Source organism: Phalacrocorax aristotelis, chromosome 3 (assembly GCF_949628215.1).
Source record: "Phalacrocorax aristotelis chromosome 3, bGulAri2.1, whole genome shotgun sequence".
In the NCBI taxonomy this organism is placed as follows: Eukaryota; Metazoa; Chordata; class Aves; order Suliformes; family Phalacrocoracidae; genus Phalacrocorax; species Phalacrocorax aristotelis.
The window spans coordinates 115337724-115357763 of NC_134278.1; the positions used below are offsets into that span (position 1 = coordinate 115337724).

General features: G+C 46.2%; 2 protein-coding genes across 6 annotated transcripts in view; one reads left to right on the forward strand and one right to left on the reverse strand.

The window, feature by feature from the left end:
* On the reverse strand, nt 1-18249 carry RNF8 (ring finger protein 8). 5 transcript variants are annotated; one of them, XM_075089157.1, is made up of 8 exons: nt 17941-18249; nt 14929-15057; nt 12655-13395; nt 11449-11511; nt 10531-10620; nt 9268-9375; nt 3244-3455; nt 1-1355 (listed from the first exon to the last, which is right to left on the reverse strand). In XM_075089157.1, exons 1-8 carry the CDS (start codon nt 18028-18030, stop codon nt 1316-1318), a joined length of 1473 nt encoding a protein of 490 aa, XP_074945258.1. In that variant the 5' UTR covers nt 18031-18249; the 3' UTR covers nt 1-1315. The 5 variants fall into 5 exon arrangements, with proteins under 5 accessions (XP_074945258.1, XP_074945255.1, XP_074945259.1 ...); XM_075089154.1 differs by having other exon boundaries at nt 3251-3455; nt 17941-18246; XM_075089158.1 differs by having other exon boundaries at nt 12661-13395; nt 17941-18159.
* Nucleotides 18173-20040, forward strand: part of AARS2 (alanyl-tRNA synthetase 2, mitochondrial) — a 20287-nt gene continuing 18419 nt past the window's right edge. The window contains exons 1-3 of the mRNA XM_075089149.1: nt 18173-18527; nt 18718-18906; nt 19584-19729. Coding sequence (XP_074945250.1) covers nt 18300-18527; nt 18718-18906; nt 19584-19729 — 563 coding nt within the window. The 5' untranslated portion in view covers nt 18173-18299. The remainder of the gene's footprint in view (nt 18528-18717; nt 18907-19583; nt 19730-20040) is intronic.

Here is a 20040-nt window from a genome sequence, read left to right on the forward strand (position 1 = left end):
TAATGCAGAAATGGATTTATATTTTCCTTCTTAAACAAAATAAATACAGAAAGTACATACAAGTAGCCAAAGAAATATCACAGATGAGAAAGGCTTCCCCCATCCTCTTCTCACAGTGTAAAACAGTCCTTTCCATGTAACAGCTAAGTCAGAAGCATATGCCACTGAGAATGGAACTTCATAGACAAGCTCATGACAGGACAAAGCAAGGTTTGCTCAGTCTCTTAGGGATCAGTGATTTGCTGTGAGGGTGATACAACCCACGGCTCAACAGCACTGTTTTGTAAACAACAAAACTAAATGCTTCCTTCTGTGCCGTGTGGCTGCCCACAAGTGCTGCTTTCCTACCCTGCCAACAGGACATTCCACTAATTCAGATAGCAGCACTTCTGAAGAAGCAGAGATTCCTCTCTGCTGCTGACAATAACTATATGTGTTTCTGAAGTCATTGCTGATAACTTCTGATGTGCCCTTCCCAATTCTAAAACCCTTTATGCAAACACCAGAAGAGGGAACAAATGACAGACATTATATGAAAAGAGCACTAGCTAAGAAATTCTGGAAAATTTAATCTTCTCCATCCCTATCTAACAGAAAATGAGTAACATCAACAGAGAAAATGGATGGCCAGCAGCTCAGCGTACAACGCTTTTAAGCATTTAAGACTGATAGGGTCCATAACCCAACCTTTGTTACCTTTACTGCCGGAGGCCTGGGATGACTCTAGCCACTCTGAAATTTGAGAGGAAAACCCACGTTGGCACTTTTTGCTGATATACCTCTACTGCCTGCTGGTGATGGCGGCCAAGTTCTCAAATAGCTTGGGCCATCCCTTCTGCTGCCTGAAATAAGGGAAGCTGATGTACACATTTAAACGTGTCATTCACTAAGGAAAGGGCAGTGACACATACAAACTGTTACATGACACCGAGCAGGTCACAAGTGATCATGGAAGCCTAGGCTTTGTATGTCAACCATCTAGCATAATGGCAGCCTGTTCTCTCACAATCCCAATTTTGTTTGAGATCAAGCTTCTCTACATTCATCTTAAAAATAAGGGAATTCCAAATGCTGCTAGTTCTCAGCTCCCACGTCTTCACAGAGTCTGTCCTTCCAGATGTCCAGTCCACTCGTCCAGCAGCAGTCAACCAAACACCATTAGGCTGGTTCTGGGCAGCACATGGGCAAACAGGACTGCAGTAGCAGTGTTTAGATAATGTAGTAGCTTTCACGATAGTAAGAATCCTCCTCAGAGTCCTCACTGTCACAACTGCTCATCGACAAGATGGAGTAGATGGAAGAAATTACACTGCTGTCATTGTCTGTGGCTGGTTTCACCAACACATTCTGTTTCTCTGCATTCAAAACACACAAATGCAAAAGTTAGCGGTGACCACTGTACCCACAAATGCTACATTACTAGTTCTCTTTGAAACTTATAGCCCTTCACTGTCAGTTTTCAATAGGTCTTTGAAGCTGCAGGGCACAGGCCTTTTTCTTTTCAATTTTCAGCGTTAAAAGAACAAAGGGTTGGGGTTTTTGTTTGTTTGTTTTCTTAAGTTTCCTGTATGTCTCTTCCTGTTACGATAGCACAGATGAGAAGGTGACATTCTCCATCCCTTTGCTGGCACATAACTGGCAATGGAAGTAGCTAACTGTTACAGTACTTTGCCAGGTAAGAAAGAGGAAAGGAACAAAATATGGTAAGGAGCTCTCAAACAAGTAATGGTTATTCAGGACACTTACAGCCTCATCAAAACCTCCATACACTTAAGACTGCAAGCTTACCTACTGGTATCCATTCTACTAAGGCTCTTGGAAGGGCTTCTTGGGAAGCTCTGACTGAGGTTCTCAAGTGCCATTTGCATCATTACTTCTCTTTCAGCTGTTTTCTTCTTAGGAATTCATGTTTAAATAGACACGTGGTTATCTTCACCTCAATCAAAATGTTTCCATCACTGATTAAAAAGACTGCACAGAAACAATTCACCCTTCCTCCTTAAGTGTGTCATGTGTGTCATGGTGAAGCTAAATGATTTCCTAATAGTCATTTATATAATTAGAGCATCTATCACTTATGATAGGCTACGAGCTTATTTCCTTTTTGTTCAAACAAGCGTGAAGACCACAGGTTTACCATACAGAAATGAAGTGGGCTCCAACGAAGGCACCACTTCATCTCATCACCATTAGCTACCTGATGAGATATTTCAGTAGTGCTATGGCATACTCTGCAGCTGCACATGTTACACAAGAGCAGTGTCAGTTCTGCAAAGGTTGAGAGCAATTCACAAAGCCGAGCTGGGCAGCCTCTGTACAGCATAGCCTTTCCTGAGGGAATCAGACTGAGTTGGTTAAGTAAGTTATGATTTCAGGTTTGAACTAACACTGCTTAGTGACATTGTTCTGTGTCACCATGGAGAATCGGGAACGTTTCAAAAGCACCTTTCATTAGGTAAGAGGCTTGACACATTGCAAAATGAAGGATCATGCGCTCACCTCTATGATGGGAAAACAAGACAATTACTTAAGGGAACACAGCAACAGAAATTTATTAAGGGGTAGTAGGAAAAGACTTCTACATTTCAGCACCTAGATACCAGTGTCAAGTGCTCTAGAAACAAATTTGGAAAAGGGAAGCATAACAGGAACACTCCATACCGGAGTTTTACCTAATGCCATGACTTGTCAGGCAGTCTTTTAGCTACAGCTAGGCAAGAGGTCATGCATTTAAGCACAGTGGCTTTAATTCCACAAAAATTAACATGGTAGAGCAACTGCCAGTTCAGCGATACACTTACATGACACACCAATGTTCCCTTCAGAGATTTACTGCACAAATCTAGCACATAAAAGAGAATTCAGAGTTTCTCATCAGGCACTGCTCTGCTGAGTTTTTGCAATGATGTAGTCAATAGTTTAATCAAAAGGTGCCTGGTAATTTTTTCAAGGACCATTCTGTATAGTTTTGCTTTTATTTAGTGATCTCTTTGAAACAGCATAACCTTTAACACAGTAAAATTGTCCCGCTGGACTGTGGAATTCATACCAAAGTCTTTTTCCAAACTTTTTATTAATTTTATTTTACTGTATAATAAAGCGAGTTACACAACCTATCTTAAAATTGATTTTCTAGTGCTTCTGCTGCATTCCTCGAGCATCTCCTTGGTATATAGGTGCCAAAGAAAGTTGTACAAAATAGATGGAATGAGAGATTGTACTCATCATGCCACATCCACCCACCTCTCACCTTTCCGCTCTCTGATAAGGGTCAGGCGATGCTCTTTCATTTCCACATCCAGGTTTTCTACCATCCTGTCAATGCAGTTATCCAGCACCAGAGAGCGTGTCTTTGATTTGATCTCCTGCCTGCAGATAGGGCATTCCACTTTGCGTTTCGTCCACTCATTGATACAGTAGGAACAGAAGCTGTGCGCACAGTTCAGAGTGACCGCCTGTGGAACCCAAAGGAAGGAAACTTATCAGAGCATGCTCACACAAGCATTGTCAGAAAAAAAAATACTGAAGTCAGAAAAACATCAGATGAACGATTCCTGCAAGGGAAGGGTGGGAAGAAGCCCAAAGCCTGTTTTCTTTAGCCTTTTGTAGGTGCTACTGTCCTGGTTCCAGCTGGGATAGAGTTAATTTTCTTCACACTAGCTAGCATGGGGCTGTGTTTTGGATTTGTCATAAAAACAGTTGAAGATGTGGAGATGTTTTAGTTGTTGCTAAGTAGTGCTTACACTGGTCCAGAACTTTCAGCTTCCCATGCTCTGCCGGGTACACAGGAAGTTGGGAGGGGGCACAGCCAGGACAGCTGACCTCAAATGACCCAAGGGATATTGCTTACCAGGAAGAGGGGACTTTTGGAGTTACAGCATTGCTCTTCCCAAGTAAACATTACACGTGAAGGAGCCCAGTCATCCCCAGGAAAGCAGAACACCTGCCTGCCCATGGGAAGTAGTGAATTAATTCCTCGGTTTGCTTTGCTTGCATGCACGGCTTTTGCTTTACCTGTTAAACTGTCTTTATCTCAACGCACAAGTTTTCTCACTTTTACTCTTCCAATTCACTCCCCCATCCCACTGGATGATGCTTAGTTGCTGGCTGGGGCTAAACTACTACAGTTACACACAAAAACTCTCCCATGCCAGAGTGCAGACAAGTTTTACAAACTGGTTAATGGATTCACCGTAGATCATAGCAAGTCAGAAACACAGACAAGAAAAATTAAATCTATAATAAGTTTCCCTAATTTGAAAAGGATAAATTATTGAAAACCTCAGATACTGCAGAAGAGCATCTTCAATTACTCAGAAAACAGAACCTAAATTTTAGCTGGCTCTTCAGTCATTATAACACGGCTAACATATCAGGTTTCCTGTAGTAGTAATGGAAGTAATGAAACTGAAGTTCTACCAAACACAAACAGAAATCACAGAATCACAGAATCCAGGTTGGACCTCAGGGATCATCTAGTCCAGCCTTTCTAGGAAAAGCACAGTCTAGACGACTCTTGAAGGTGTCCAATGTGGCCGAGTCAACCACTTCCCTGGGGAGATTATTCCAATGGTTGACTGTCCTCACTGTGAAAAATTTCCCTCTTGTGTCCAGTCAGAATCTCCCCAAGAGCAACTCGTGTCCATTCCCCCTTGTCCTCTCCGTGTGACTCCTTGTAAAAAGGGAGTCTCCACCTCCTCTTAGCTACCCCTTAAGTACTGGTACACAGTGATGCGATCCCCTCTAAGCCTCCTTTTCTCAAGGCTGAACAAACCCAGCTCTCCCAGCCTATCCTCGTACGGCAGGCTTCCCAGTCCTTTGATCATCTTGGTGGCCCTTCTCTGGACCCCTTCCAGCCTGTCCACATCCTTTTTGTACAGCAGGGACCAGAACTGTACCCAGTACTCCAGGTGTGGCCTGACAAGCGCTGAGTAGAGTGGGATAATGACTTCTTTCTCTCTGCTGGTGATGCCCTTTTTGATGCAACCCAGCATCCTGTTGGCTTCCTTGGACACAGCAGCACACTGTTCACTCATGTTGAGCTTTCTGTCCACCAGGACCCCCAGGTCCCTTTCCACAAGGCTGCTCTCCAGCTAGGTGGATCCCAGGCTGTGCTGCACTCCCACATTATGTTTTTCCAGGTGCCTGACCTTACACTTGTCCTTGTTGAACTTCATAAGGTTCTTGCTGGCCCACTCCTCCAGCCTATCCAGATCTTCCTGCAAAGCAGCTCTCCCTTCTGGAGTGCCTACTTCCCCACTCAATTTGGTGCCATCCGCAAACTTCATCAGGCTACACTTGATGCCGGTATCCAGATCACTTATGAAGATATTGAATAACGTTGGGCCCAGTATTGATCCCTGGGGGAGTCCACTTGTGACAGGTTGCCAGTTTGAGAAAGAGCTATTTACCACCATCCTCTGGGTGCGGCCTGTCAGCCAGTTCCCCACCCGCTGCACAGGCCACTTGTCTAGGCCATAATGCATTAATTTCTCCAGGAGGAGACTATGGCGGACCGTATCAAAGGCCTTGGAGCAGTCCAGGTAGACAATGTCCACTGCCCGCCCCCTGTCAACCAGGCAAGTCACTTTGTCATAGAAGGCCACCAGGTTTGTCAAGCACGATCTGCCTTTAGTGAAGCCATGTTGGCTTTTCCCAATCATGTGCTTCATTTGACTTGTGATGGCCCTCAGGAGGATTCATTCCATAACTTTCCCAGGGATTCAAGTAAGGCTAATGGGCCTATAGCTACCCAGATCCTCCCTCGAGCCCTTCTTGTAGATGGGGGTAACACTTGCCTTCCTCCAGTCCTCTGGGACATCCCTCGTTCTCCACGACTTCTCGAAGATTATGGAGAGTGGCCTTGCGATGATGTCAGCCAGCTCTCTCAACCCCTCAGGTTGAGGGCGTCAGGGCCCATTGATTTGTAGGGGTCAAGCTCCCGTAGTCATTCATGTACTAACTCTTCCTTCACCGATGGTGGGTCGGTGTTTGGATCAACCGGCAATTTTGTTCCCAAAGCCTGGGACCCAGCAGTGCTGGTGAAGGCAGAGGTGAAGAAGGTGTTGAAGACCTCTGCCTTTTCAGCATCGTTGGTGATTGGCTCTCCTTTTCCGTTTAACAGTGGGCCTATGTTTTCCTTCTTTTTGTGCTTATGGTTGACACGTCTGAAGAAACGTTTCTTGTTATTTTTGACATCTACAGCCAGTTTCAATTCAAGCTGGGCTTTTGCTTTCCTAACTGCATCTCTGCACGCTGTGGCAGTGCCCTTGTAGCTCTCGATGGATAATCTTCCACTTCTCCATCTCTGGTATGCTTCCCTTTTGGATTTGAGTAGACCCAGGAGGTCATGGTTGAGCCATGGGGGCCTCTTGCTCCGCTTGCTTCCCTTTCCTTTGTAGGGGATAAATTGGCTTTGTGCTTCCAATCGAGAGTTCTTGCAGAACTCCCAGCGCTCACTAGCTCCTTTCTCTTCCATGGAAGCTTCCCATGGAATCCCTCCCAGCTGAGCCCTGAGTGAACTGAAGTTTGCTCTTCTAAAATCCAGAACCCTTGTCTTAGAGCTGACCTTCGGCACACTCAGCAGGATCCCAAACTCCACAATATGGTGGTCACTGCAGCCAAGGCTATCACTAACCGAGGTATTACCAAGCAGGCTTTCTTGGTTTGTGAATAGCAAGTCCAGCAGTGCCTCACTGCTGGTTGGCACACCTAACATTTGTATCGGGTAACAGTCCTCTCTACGCTCCAGGAACTTGGTGGATGACATGCGAGCTGCCGTATTGTTCTTCCAGCAGGTGTCTGGGTAGCTGAAGTCACCCATCAGGACCAGGTTCTGCTGGCCAGAAGCTTGCTTTAGTGCCCCAAATATCGCTTCATTGGCATCGTCATCATGGTTAGGAGGTCGATAGCAGATGCCCACTGTGAGGTCCTGCTTGGAGACGACCCCTTAACCCAGAGGCATTCGATAGAGCAGTCACAATCGCCATAGTTGACATCAATACATTTGAAGTTTCCCTTAATGTAGAGTGCAACTCCTCCACCTCTTCTACCCCGTCTGTCCTTATGAAAGAGCCTGTAACCGTCCATTGCGATCCCCCAGTCATTTTTGTTGTCCCACCATGTTTCAGTTACTCCTATGATGTCATACCCTTCTGAGTGGGCACGGAGCTCCAGCTCCTCCTGTTTGTTTCCTAGACTGTGTGCATTTGTATACATACACTTGAGGTGATTACTATTCTGTTTCACCTCTTGGGAGAAAGCTAAGGAACCTTTATCACCACATTGCTTGGCCTGACTTACCCCCCTGTTGGACGTGCTGGTGTGAGCATTTTTGCAAAGGATCCCACCCCCAAGTCCTTCAGTTTAAAGCCCACCTCACCAAGTTAGCCAGCCTACTGCTGAAGATTCCCTTACCCCTTTTAGACAGATGGATTCCATCCCTCCCTAGCATGTTGTAGTCACTGAAGAGCGCCCCATTGTCATAAAAGCCAAATCCCTGACGGTGGCACCAGCCACGTAGCCAGGAGTTGATATACATTATGCGCCTGTTTCTGGCTGCTCCCTTCCCTCGAACTGGCGAAATGGAAGAGAAGATCACTTGGGCGCCAATGTTTTTCACTTGCTCCCCCAGGGCTCAGAAGTATTCCTTGATTTTACCCAGGTTACGGCTCTCAGTGTCGTTCATGCCTACATGAAATAGTAGTAGTGGATAGTACTCTGTTTTCCTGATGAGTTGTGGCACCCTCTCGGCAACGTCTCGGACCTTGGCTCCTGGAAGGCAGCATACCTCTCGTGACTCCCTGTCAGGTCGGCAGACGGGTGCCTCAGAACCCTTCAACAGAGAGTCACCCACCACGAGCACTCGTTGTTTCTTTTTACGATGCCCGCTGTATGTTGCTGGTACAGTTTCCCCTTGCAGGGGACTTTGCAGATCTTGCTCATGGGTGTCCTCAGTCGTTAAGGCTTCGTATCTGTTTCTGATTGTGATGGCGGAGGGTGCAGGCTGATGTGGAATCCTGCTTCTGTGAGTAACCAGCGTCCACAGTGCCTCATTCTCGGAGTCGTCTGCCACAGGAACAAGATTCTGACACCACCTGTCTATCTCTGCCTCAGCTCCTCTAATACTGCGCAGCCTCTTAACTGTTTCCTGCAGTTCAGCCACCTGATGTAACAGGTCGTCAACCTGTGCACACCTCATGCAGGTACCTACCTTTTCGTCAGGAGAGGGGTTTGGGCATTTGCCGCACCCCACTGCCTGTACTGATGCTTTCTTTCTTACCAGACCTGTCTGGGTGGATGCGACTGACATCTCAGGGGCTTTTCCTGCACAAACAGTGGTTTTAGCTCTGAGGCATGTACCCACCATTTCGCCAGAGACCAAAGCACTTGCCTGAGTTGTAGACCTACAAGCGGGCTGCGGCATCCCTCCTGCTCACCCTGCCTGCACGAACTGCCACGCAAACTGCCACCCCATGCCCTTCTGATGCACCATGCTCCGTTTGCCCATCCTGGTCCCTCGTGCTCCCTAGGGCTTGTTTAAACCTCCCACCGTTGCTTCTGGCAACACCCCACACTGCGTCAGGTGCACATCAGCCTTGCTCACAAGAGCTGCCGGCTCCTGACGGGTCACTCTGCTCACCCTCAGGCTTCTCAGGTACAAGGAACGGCCTTGCCTGCCCCGATCTAGCACTGAGCCACGGGACTTGCCCTTGCTTCTGCTGTGCTCCTCGCCGACAAAATAACAGTTGTCTTTTCAGGCATAGCCTACCACTTCTAGAATCAAATGAAAGCAGGCCAATTTCTCAAAGAAAGAGTTTATCTGAGCAATAGAAATGGTTCAGGACTTGACTGAACACTGCACCTCCCTTTCCTAACTTCTTACTATATATAAAGCTGAAGCAGTCTAACCCTAATTCACTTACAGCAAGGTCCACTACAAAATCATTCTTCCCCAAGCAGGCTGGCAGCAGCAGCTCAGAGCACCACTTCAAAAACACCCAAAACTGATGCAAACCTATATGCATTTTAGGATTAAGCACTCATCTCCATGCAGGTGGAGACATTAAAGCTGAACTTGCTGCCCAGAAGAGTTAGGGCAGACAGAATGGATTTCTGGACCAACCCTCACCCACAACTCACTGTGGGTCTGTTCGGACTGTTCAGCTAGCAAAGTAAAGAAATAAGCTGGACTATTGTTTTAGTAGAACTAGGGAAAGCTTCTCAAGTCTCTTCTTCACTGGCTATCCCATACCGGTTTAAACTTACCTCAATAAAGTGCTCAGAACAGATTGTGCACTGCAACTCATTCTCCAACACATCATTCATCTGATTCAACACCTCTTCTTTTTGGGCTCTCACCTTTTCCTTCTCCTCCTAGTGGAAAAGTACATATGGTCACGTATCAGCACAGAACAAGGTTTTACTCAATATATAATTGGCAGGAAGCGTGTGTGCAGAGGAAGGTAGTACAAGTAGAAAACCACACAGGTACAAGTCTCCACATGTCAAGTCTGTGTCTATTATATACCCAGATCTGTAACCTCTCTCCTCTTTGTAGTCAAGGCAGTATTGAGAGTACTCCCACCCACTGTAGAGAACTTACAAGCAAGAACAGCAACCATTACCAAAATTCCCTTCAGCCTAAAGAAACTACCAGCTAGATCAATCTTTGCAGAATCTCTTTCAACCTCTTCCTGGCATGCGTTTGGCTTAAGTCAACAGAACAGTTCTTTTGATGACTGATGTAAAGAGCAAAACACCCAACAGACAAAATATCTCAAATATTAAAAAAATGAAGCATAAGAATTTAAAGTGCTTACTTGCATTTAACTGCCCAGTATTTTTTTTTTTTTGGAGTTGAATTAGGCTCCTAGGTATCTGCTCTATCTTCTAAAAATAACAGAAACTCTTCCAACTGAAGCTATACTTGAAACAGCAACAGAGGTACAAAGACAACATTAAAAAACCATAAAGCGAACAGCTAGAGGGGGATAATGTAATAATTTCCAAGAGTAAGACAAAGGAAAGGCTCTCTTAATTATTTTCCACTCATCACCTTATGTCAAGGATAGGAAGAAATGTGGCTTATCTCATTCATTATTCAAATTCCACATTGTTTCAGTCCTACGCTCCCTTGTAGGACTGCTGGAACACTGCGGTTTTACTTGAAAGCACTCTAACTGAAAATGAAGAACCTCACTTTTCAAACACACCCTTTCTTGTTTGTTTGTTTAGAGTAAGGGTGGAATGGGGTCATTTCTCCTGCACACCACATAGTTCAGGTGCTCTGGGCTTTCTTTATGATTAAGAAAGATCTAATAATGACTATTCAACACTAATTTATGAACAGGGCAAGGTGTATCCTCCCCCAGTCCTGGAAACTAAAGTCAGCTGCCACCTCAAAATACAGGAGCTTTTCACTATGGGACACAAAGTACAGTCAAGACAAATGTTAAATAAACTATTTCCTCTGCTGGAACAGATCATGTTTCACTTATGAATAGAACTGAGAATTCAGTTATTTCTTACCTTGGTTTCTTCCAGTTCTTTATTCATGGCTCGAATTATGTCCTCAAAATCTTTTTTACTACGGCTCAGTTCTTCCATCAAAGCATGATGCTATAACAATACCATCCCAGAAATTACAAGAGTGCCATCATAAGCTATCCTATTAAATATACATGGGCATAATCATGAGATTTAGCATACCCATTTCTCCTAATCTCCTCCTAAAAGAGCAACACATGTCTATATGAGTTGGGGTGCTAAGGCAGTTTAGCCTTAACTTAAAATTGGAATGTCGTGCCAGTTTTTTATGACCTTCCCAGTGTCATGGAAGTTCTTATTCCCTCTCCTAGGTTACTCTTTCATTTCAGTTAGGTTTTAGGTCACCATTTTGAGCACGTTTGAGTATCAAGGGGTATTTGACACATAAGGATCACAAATACCTATCACCATATGCAGGATTACCTGAAGCTGTTTTCAGATCAGCTGTCCAAAAGGAAAGGGCTTTGGAAAAAGCCTAGGAAACCTAAGTGTGTGGCAGTCTCTCTCAAAAACATTCCTAACCAAGAGTGAAATTTTTTTCATTTAATTAAAATTGCCAAAACAGCTTTCCCAAAACAGATGCCCAGCACACAGACCTCACAAAAAAGCCCACCAGCCCAAGGGCCAAATTCACGCGGCAGGGGGTGGGGGGGTGGGGGGGTCACTGCAGCTACTTAATGCTTTCAAAGTGAGTGCATATTCTCACAGTATTTGCTGGCAAATAGCATCTCCCACAAAGCGAGGTCTGCCACTTTCTGACAGAAATTTGGTCTGTAGATGAAGATCATCCAATCTGCACCTAAGGCAAAGTCCTCATCTTCTACCAAGAAGCCACAGCAGTAAGGAAGATTTAAATATCTGAGTTACAGTTAGACCAAACCTAGACTCATAACTACTTGCCTCTTGCAGGACCTGCGCCAGTTGCTCCTTCAGATTCTCTTCCCCATGTTGCCACTTTACTCCCTGGGGGAGGAAGGGGAAAAAAAAAAAAAAGACTTTAAGAAAGCAAGGGACAAAAACTGACGACTTTGCACGTTCTCTTTAGAGGATATGTTTAAAGAAACAATGCTGGTTTTTAGCAAACCCTGAGATGTCCCACTCTAGCATTACACATGTATGACAGAAATTCGAGCTGTCATTTACTGTGAAGAGGTAAAATGGATATATCAGTTACAGCACATACTTGGAACACCTCCATGTTATTCTAGCTTTAAAGGCACTGGCACGTTCATAGAAGCAAAGAGGTCAGCAACAGCTTAAACATGAGAAAAAGCTGCAACTCTATCTCTGAGCACATTCAAAGAGGTCAGGCATTCCGACGGCTCCAGCTGAACTTCCCATCGTGCCTAAGCACATGACTCCAGACTTTCTGTACTTCTGATACAGGTATCTTGCCTTTAGCAACAGACTTTGAAGGAAGTAACTGATGGATTATGAAACTCACTCCACGATTAATTCTTACTTCCTTTAAACCACATTTTGAACAACCTCAAATAGAAAGGCTTCAGTTTATCTAAAAAAGCTATTTAACACACACATACTGCTTGAAGACACTTACAGATTGCAAGAAAGGGTTTGTTGAAAATATGGGGAAAAAAAAAATTCTCCCTCTCTCCAGGGATTAAGGCATATGATAATTCACTTGCTTGGAAAGGGAATGGATTTGCCATGCAAACTGGCAAATTAATTCAGCCATATACCAAGAGAAATTCACACTTAAGGTGAATACTTTTCAGCTTGTCCTCTCTGTAACCACAGGAGATCAGGCAGAGACTTATGATTTTTTATTTAAAACCATGCTTTTTTACTAACCGACATGTTTTACTATCTTGCTGTAATGAACTTCTTTGCAAAAGTATTTTTAAAAATTATTTTGCACCTTTTTCCTAATTCCCCATGCAGCCCCAATCCCTTCTGTCTCTGCGCTTTCTTTTGGTACACATGCCTGGAAGTGAAATACTTCCATGACAATTTTAACAGGAGTAATTCACACAAACATTATTTGTGTTACTGTATGGTTCAAGATCTTATTTTGGATCAATGTTTTATATCAGTCATTCCATAAAAATGAAAAGATGCAGGCCAAAAAGATTACCACCATTATACCTCTACCTTCTGCTGCTCTTCAGAGAATGTCCTCTCCAGCTCTTCCACCTGCTGCTGCTGATGCTCTTGTTCCATGTACAGCTGGTCCTGCAGCTCCTGCAGCTCCTGCTCCATTGCCAGGATCTCCTTCTGAGCACACTTCCTGCGCTTCTGCTTCACATTCAGAACTGCTGTCTGCTTCTCCTGCACTTTGACCTTTAACTTCATTATATCTACTAGAGTTTTCCTCAGCATTTCCAAGCCAGTCCATGACTGTGCAAGACCAGAGCCTTTCTGGTCCTTACGGGGGACCAACACGGCTTTCTCAGAGTGCACAGGGCTACTACGCACTGGACCGGTATCCTCCTCACTTGGTCCAGGAGAAGGCAGTTTGACATCCATCTTCTCTGTTAACTGTTTGGCCTCTTCTACCTGTCCCCATGATCTACCCAAATGTTCATTGTCACAGGACACCCTGTCTCTTTTGTATCTGGAGTTTGAAGGGCCTTCTGATCCAGATGTCTCTGATTCCTCCAAAGCAAATTTACGTTTAGTTCTTGAACTCTTAGCTTTCGCCAGGTCATTCCTTTGGGCTAAAAAGGGTCTGATTTTCTCCCACTCCTCTTTAATTACTTCATACTCATATTCAGCAGTCTCTTTGTTTTCCAAAGGCACTCCCAACTGGATACGGTCTCCTTCAGTGATAGGATAGGCTTTTGAGGGATCCAGGCGCTGTTTGTTAAGCCAGACTCCATTTAGGCTCTGCCAACGAACAGAGATTCAGCAAAATTTAATATGCAGTTACAGAGTCCTCTGCAAGTTATTTCTGGCAACTGTAAACATATCCAACCTCTTCAGTGTTGCAATCAGAACAAGCCACCTCTTTAAATAAACCTTGCTATATCCAATTTATTGGCCTAGTGTTCCATTTATTACAGTTATTGCATTATATTATTTACTGTGCATTATTCCTGCATTACAGATTTTGTGTATAAGCACTAAGAACAACATTAGCATATGCGCTTGTGCAGCAGGAGAAGAATGAACCCTAAGGGGAAAAAACTGCCCAAAACCTTCAGAAATAAGAACTAACCAATAAAAAGAAAAGAGTCTGCAACAGATCATCATCAAGAACACAGAATATTGCAGTACTTACTCTTGACAATGTCACCTGAAATTCAAGAAACTAGAAAATAAAAAGGAACACAGCTTATGCTGCTTAAAGAAAAAACAAGAGACAGTTCTCCATAAATACAGGGAGAATATAAACAAGGAGAATGTTCTTCTAGAGAGAATGTTCAAAGCAGAAAAAGGGTTTTTAAATTAGACACTAGCTCAAGAAATAGTTCTGAAAAGACAGCAAAACTGATCTGTGCTCAAGATGAGCTGCAGAATCATTAATAACCAATGTATCTCAAAGAGATTCAATAAACCAACTTGACAAAACAGTAGCAGTGATAACACAGAACAAGTGTTAGCAGCTAATCTACTATAAATATTTCCAATCATGCTAAACCTGGTAGTCTTCAAGTTTATACAGGTACTGCAACAGTTTTGTTTAAGAGTAGTGTAATTTTAACAGTAGCCACTCCATTCCTAACCTGCTGTTGATCCAAACATCCTTCACAACTGCTCAACACATTGAACATTTCTGCTTTACCAGTGCTGTTTTAAAGCAAGTTACTGATTCTAGTTTTGGGCCTAAATGAGACAGTGGAGGGACCATGATATAAGACCCAGATTATTGAAGTCAAAGTGAGACTCAGCTGAGGACGCTGACATCAACACTTCATTCTAATCAGCTGAGGAGGACTTTCAGAAGACACTCACTTGAACGTAACATGAAGCGAGGTTTTTCTAACAATAGATTCTTGCTGTAGGTGATTACAATTAAAGCAATTGTATCACTACAATAAGGAGTATCAGTTTATCCTTTCATTAGCAATACAAGAACATTAACATTACTCTCTTGAATACTGCCAAAATTCATAGGCTTTTTTTTTAAGAGAGTAACACAAAACAGGTTCACAGACTGCAAAGTTCCCTTGGCAATACTACACTTGCCTGAAAAATGCTAAACCAAGAGACAGATCTACATGAAGCAATTTGGTTTGCATCCCAATTGCAGCAGACTGAAGCTTCCTGCTGTAAGTGCGTAACAGGCAAGACACGTTCCCACGGACCTTCTACCACACTTACACTGTGTTATATCACAGCCCATACATTGTTTGAGCCCAAACAGGGCATTCTCTTCAGTGAACCTCAGAGTACAATGTCTGTAATCAGTCTCTGTACCTTGTTATCCTTGACAGTCCACTGCCCTTCTGCATTTTGCTGGAAAACACAGTGCTTACGAGAGATCATCAAGGGACAGGTTTTTGACACCAGCTGGTACGTGAGATCTAATCCTCGGCCTATAGTTACCTAAAAATAAAGTAGTTTAGTAACTGCAATCAGCAACGACATGGTAAATTCAGTTTATACAGTTTTGATTCAAGTACAGAAGAAATCTATCTAGATTAGCGTCTTAGAGCTATTTCCCCAAAGAGTTCAGCATAGTATGATTATTTTTTTTTTGCATCTAAATTCAAGAGTAGATAGAAAATTGAAACCTACAAAGTTGGAATTATCATCTTTCTCTGCCACCGAGGAAAATTTGATTGCTCTAAGGCAGGTTACAGCCTTGGTTTCATGGAAATCTTCGTCAGCAGCAAAGCTGCTCAAGGCCGCTCTCAACCCATCCATGTCCCACCTTATTCATTAATTAACTAAACACCGTTTTTTCAAACCAGTACAACTGCTCACAAGATTACTTCTTACCTCCTTCTTTTGCTAGCTGCATCTGTTCAACTGTCTGTAAACAGGAAAGATGCAGGGAAAAATAGCCCAGAAAATTGCCATTAAAAAAAACCCACATTTAACGGTGCTTTAAATGTGCAATACTTTTGTAAATCACGCCGTCAATCTTAATGCTCAGAAACTAAGCTACGTGCAGTTCATAACCAGTAGTGAAAGTGATCTAAATAATTTGATTAGACTCTAATAGCATCTTTGGATGAAGGGGCATAATTTAATCATACCGTTCTACAGTATCTTATTAAATCTGATCTAATTGTAGACTCCCATTTAAAGCACAGCTCTGCTCTCCCTCCCTCCACTGCCTCCTTTGCAAGGTCTGATAATCACACACAATTTTCTTATTCATCTGTGCATGGCCCAAGTTTTCAGTCAGCTTATCAAATCATTAGACAACCGCATGGATCCAATGTAGCCTTAGATGAAGGCTGCCCTCCTTTTCCCCTGCAATCCCAACTCATTTGCATCACACCTTCCAAATATTACAAAATGGCAAGATGCTGCAGTGAAGAAAATTCCGTTCACTACACATTACGTGAGCAGGTCTCACATCTAATTGAAAGCAAGAACTCGGACTCCCATGTCATACCAAATGCAAGGAAGCAAACTAAGATCATGAAAGCAAACTTAACCATATTTGATCCCTGCCTCTTAAATGCTTCATACGTATTAGCATTCTGTCAACACAGATTGCAGACGTAAGAAGTACAGAGACTCTGGCAGATTCAGTTATAAACTCAGCTTTGCACTTGTACCTGAAGTTGCAACAGACATGCTGAACTGACATGAACGGTACTTGGTGCCCAGTCACACACGTCCGCGCAGCCTCCTGCACTAATACCAGCAAGACCAAGTTGGGCCAGTCACAAAACTTCCCCTTGATCCACTTCATTGAGCAAACTGCATTGTGGGGCTGAGACATTACTACTCACCCGCTGGAGTTCGCTGCTGCCCAGCAGCAGTACCAGCAGGCCACAGCGTGTCCCCGCACCTCAGCAGTGCAGTTTGGCTCTGACATTTAAATCCCCAGTGAAAGCAGTTTGTGCTAACAGACCAGCCTGTGGCCTGGCACGCCTGCAGTGCCAGGATGCTGTCAGTCCCCCTGTTGCCTGTGACAAGGAATGTAGGGCTGTGCAGACAATCGGAGTAATAACACCTTCAGTGAGATTGCACAATTAGCAGAGCCCTGGCTGCACATTTTGCAGATGTATTAACTCAGGTCCTTCACTGATAACATTTGCACCCCTCATGGCTTCAAATCCCTGACGGGAGGGCAACAAAACTACACATTTGCTTGAAGAGTTGCCTGGCACCAAAAGGTGAGTTAGGAGGGGTACCTTTTGCAATGCCTAAGCCCAAAGTAATAGAGAGAGCATGAACCCACAACACCTGACTTCCTGATCCTGACCACCAGAGCAGCAACGCTCGCGCAGCACCCCAACCTCAGCACCCACTTTTGCCTACAGGAAAGGAAGGGAAGCGCACACGGACCCCTGTGGGCTAAAAATCACAATCATGGAAAAAGGGCTATCCCTGTACCATGCCGAAATGTGACTGAAACAGATTCAGAATGTGACCTCATTTACACCTGAATGACTTAAGCCACAAAACTGAAATATGTTACGTAGTTAACCTCAACAAAGCATCACCTTGTTAATTAGGCTGAGGATGTCCCTCCCCACCACTTACGTTACCATCACACAAACAACTCCAATTTAAATACAAGGCTTCGTTAAATCAGATTAACAACCAAAGACTTTGCAAAGTTCTCTTCTCCCAAGTCACCAGCAATAGCACGAGAGGAAATGGCCTCAAGCTGCATCATGGCAGGTTTATATTGGATGTCAGGAAAAATTAATTAACTGAAAGAATGGTCAGGCACTGGAACAGGCTGCCCAGAGAGGTGGTGGGGTCACCACCCCTGGAGGTGTTCAGAAAACGTGTTGACGCGGCACTTCGGGACATGGTTGAGGAGCCATAGTGGTGTCGGGTTGACGGTTGGGCTTCATGATCCTAGAGGTCTTTTCCAACCTTAATGATTCCGATTCTACGAATTAGGCTCAACCGCTCGCCCTCGCCCTCCACTGAGGCCCAACGCGCCCACCCTGGCCGGGGCCCCCCGGCCCGGTGCCTGCGGGAGCGGCGGCTGGCAGAGCCCCCCCGGGCAGTGCAGGGCCGGGCCGGCTGCCCCGGACGGCGATCGGCGGCCGCCGCTCGTTAACCGGGAGTGGGCGGGGCTCTTCCCTCTCGAGAAAGCCACTAAGGAACAACGGGGCTCCGAACAAAGCACGCCTTGGGCCGCTCGCCCCCGCCCCGCGCGGGACCGGGAAGGCGCAGGCCACCACCGGGCTGCGGCGCCAGTAACGCTCCCCCGCCGCCCCGCCCCGGGCGGCACCAATGGCCGAGCTCCGGCCGCCCACCCGCCCCCTCGGGGGGCCCGTCCCGGCTCACCTGGGTGCCGGCCTCCAGCAGGAGCCAGCCGCCGCTGGCCCCGACCCGCCGGAGGCACCACGCCAGGCGCGAGGCTCCCCGCATCGCCATAGCGCGCGCCCGCCCGCCGCGACAGGCGGGAGCAATCGCTGCTGCAACGGCGGTGGCGGCGGCGGCGCCTCGCGAGAGACGGGTGAGGGTGACGCACTGCACAACAGTCCGGCTAATCGAACCTGGAGCGCAGGAAGACTCTGCGCATGCGCTCTAGGGCCTAGTGAGTGAAGTGGCCTTGGGCAGTTGTGCCCCACGGTGGTCCTCCGCGACCCCGTCAGCTCCGCCCCCTCCGGAAGCCGCTGTGCTGCCTTCCGCCCTCGGCCAAGATGGCGGCGCCCGGCCGACTCTGGAGGCGACGGTGGCTGGTGCTGCAGGTGGTGCCGCGGGGCTGCGGCCCCCGCCGCGGGGCTGCTAGCTGCCCGCCGGCGGGGCAGGTCCGCGCCGCCTTCCTCCGGTTCTTCCAGGAGCGCCACGGCCACTGCCGCCTGCCCTCGGCCCCCGTGCGGCCCCGCGGCGACCCGCGCCTCCTCTTCGTCAACGCGGGCATGAACCAGGTGCTCCTGGCGGCTCCGGCTCGCCCGCGGCCCGGTCCCCAAGGCTTCCTCCGCCGCTGGCCGGCCCCTCTCCCGGAGGGATCCCGCCTAGGCCTGCCGCGCCCCCCTCCATGTTTCTGGGGCCCTAGGCACAGCCCCCGGGCCGGGTGGCCTCCAGCAACAGCGGGTGTGTCTCTGCCCTGATTTCTAGTTCAAGCCCATTTTCCTGGGCACGGCGCACCCCCGGAGCGAGCTGGCGCAGTACCGGCGGGTGGTGAACAGCCAGAAGTGCGTGCGTGCCGGGGGAAAGCACAACGACTTGGAGGACGTGGGCCGAGATACCTACCATCACACATTTTTCGAGATGCTGGGGAACTGGTCCTTCGGGGATTACTTCAAGGTGAGGCGATCGGAGCGAAACGGACAAGGGGGAAGCGCAGCCTTTCTTTCAGAGCGGTGCTGTGGTTCCCTGCTGTAGGGCCATAAGGCTGTCTGCAGAAGGCATTTTGGTAAGCTCCAGATTACTTCTTGGGAGTTCTGTGGCCTGGAGCAGAGGTAGTCAGCCGGTGTACTGAATCACTAAATGTGCTCTGCAGGCTCTCGGAGCGCTCAGCCTTTCAAGGTTGTGAGCAACACATAAAAATCAAAGTTCTCTGTGTGAACATCAGTGTTGACTATTTAATATGGTGAAAAAAGGTTTCCAGTTTATTTGGTGCTTATTACTAGAAAGTTTGAAATGGGAAGAAGGATAAAAGATGCTGGTTGTTTTGCTAGTGAATACATTTTTTCCTTGGAAAGAAAATAATCCATGTGATTTTGCTGGTAAGCACATGGGGGCAGACCATGCTGTGATCCTGAAAGTCTCCTAACAGTTTAGTAATGTCAGTTTTCCACAAGCAGCAGTGAGCTGTCTCACTTCCCTGACCCTCATCCTGCTCTTTGCAATACACCTTAAAACTGGAAAGGAAGAGAGCAGCTGAAATGAACTTTGGTGTTTGACTCTCATTCTCAAGAGCCTTCTTGCATTGCTATGCATCCTGGATTACTGTGCTTTGTTTATGTTCCCTGCCTTCTCAGGAGGAGGCATGTAGCATGGCCTGGGAGCTCTTGACAGAGGTCTACGAGATCCCCAGAGATCGTCTCTACGTCACCTATTTTGGCGGAGACTCCTCGCTGGGGCTGAGTGCAGATGAGGAGTGCAGGGACATATGGCTCCGCCTAGGGTAAGTCTGATAGAGAAGAGGTTCTGAGCAGCAGGTGCTGACGTTTCTGTCTGCATAGTTTCCTGTTTGCTCTTTAGTTGATGGGGATCAGAAGTAGGGGCCAAAAGTTGTGTGTTAAACTCATTTTGTTTCTGGCTTGATTGGGTTGTTAAGTCACCTGGGCTCTGAGTGCTCTGGGGCACTTCACCTTTAAGCTGTTTCTCAGATATTATCAGTCTGGGGGGCTAAAACTGGCTGGCCTGGATGAAGTGTGTGAAGGATCTCTATCCTTTGCTTCCTCTCTATTGTGAGCTGCAGAGAGTGCATTCTCC

Coding starts and splice junctions, on each gene's coding strand:
- RNF8 (XM_075089154.1), bottom strand. CDS start 18,030: ATGGCGATGCGGGGAGCCTCGCGCCTGGCGTGGTGCCTCCGGCGGGTC. Junction 13,396..14,928: donor GGACTGTCAAGGATAACAAG/GTACAGAGACTG, acceptor GTTCGTTGGCAG/AGCCTAAATGGAGTCTGGCT. Junction 10,621..11,448: donor TGGCGCAGGTCCTGCAAGAG/GCAAGTAGTTAT, acceptor GTATTGTTATAG/CATCATGCTTTGATGGAAGA.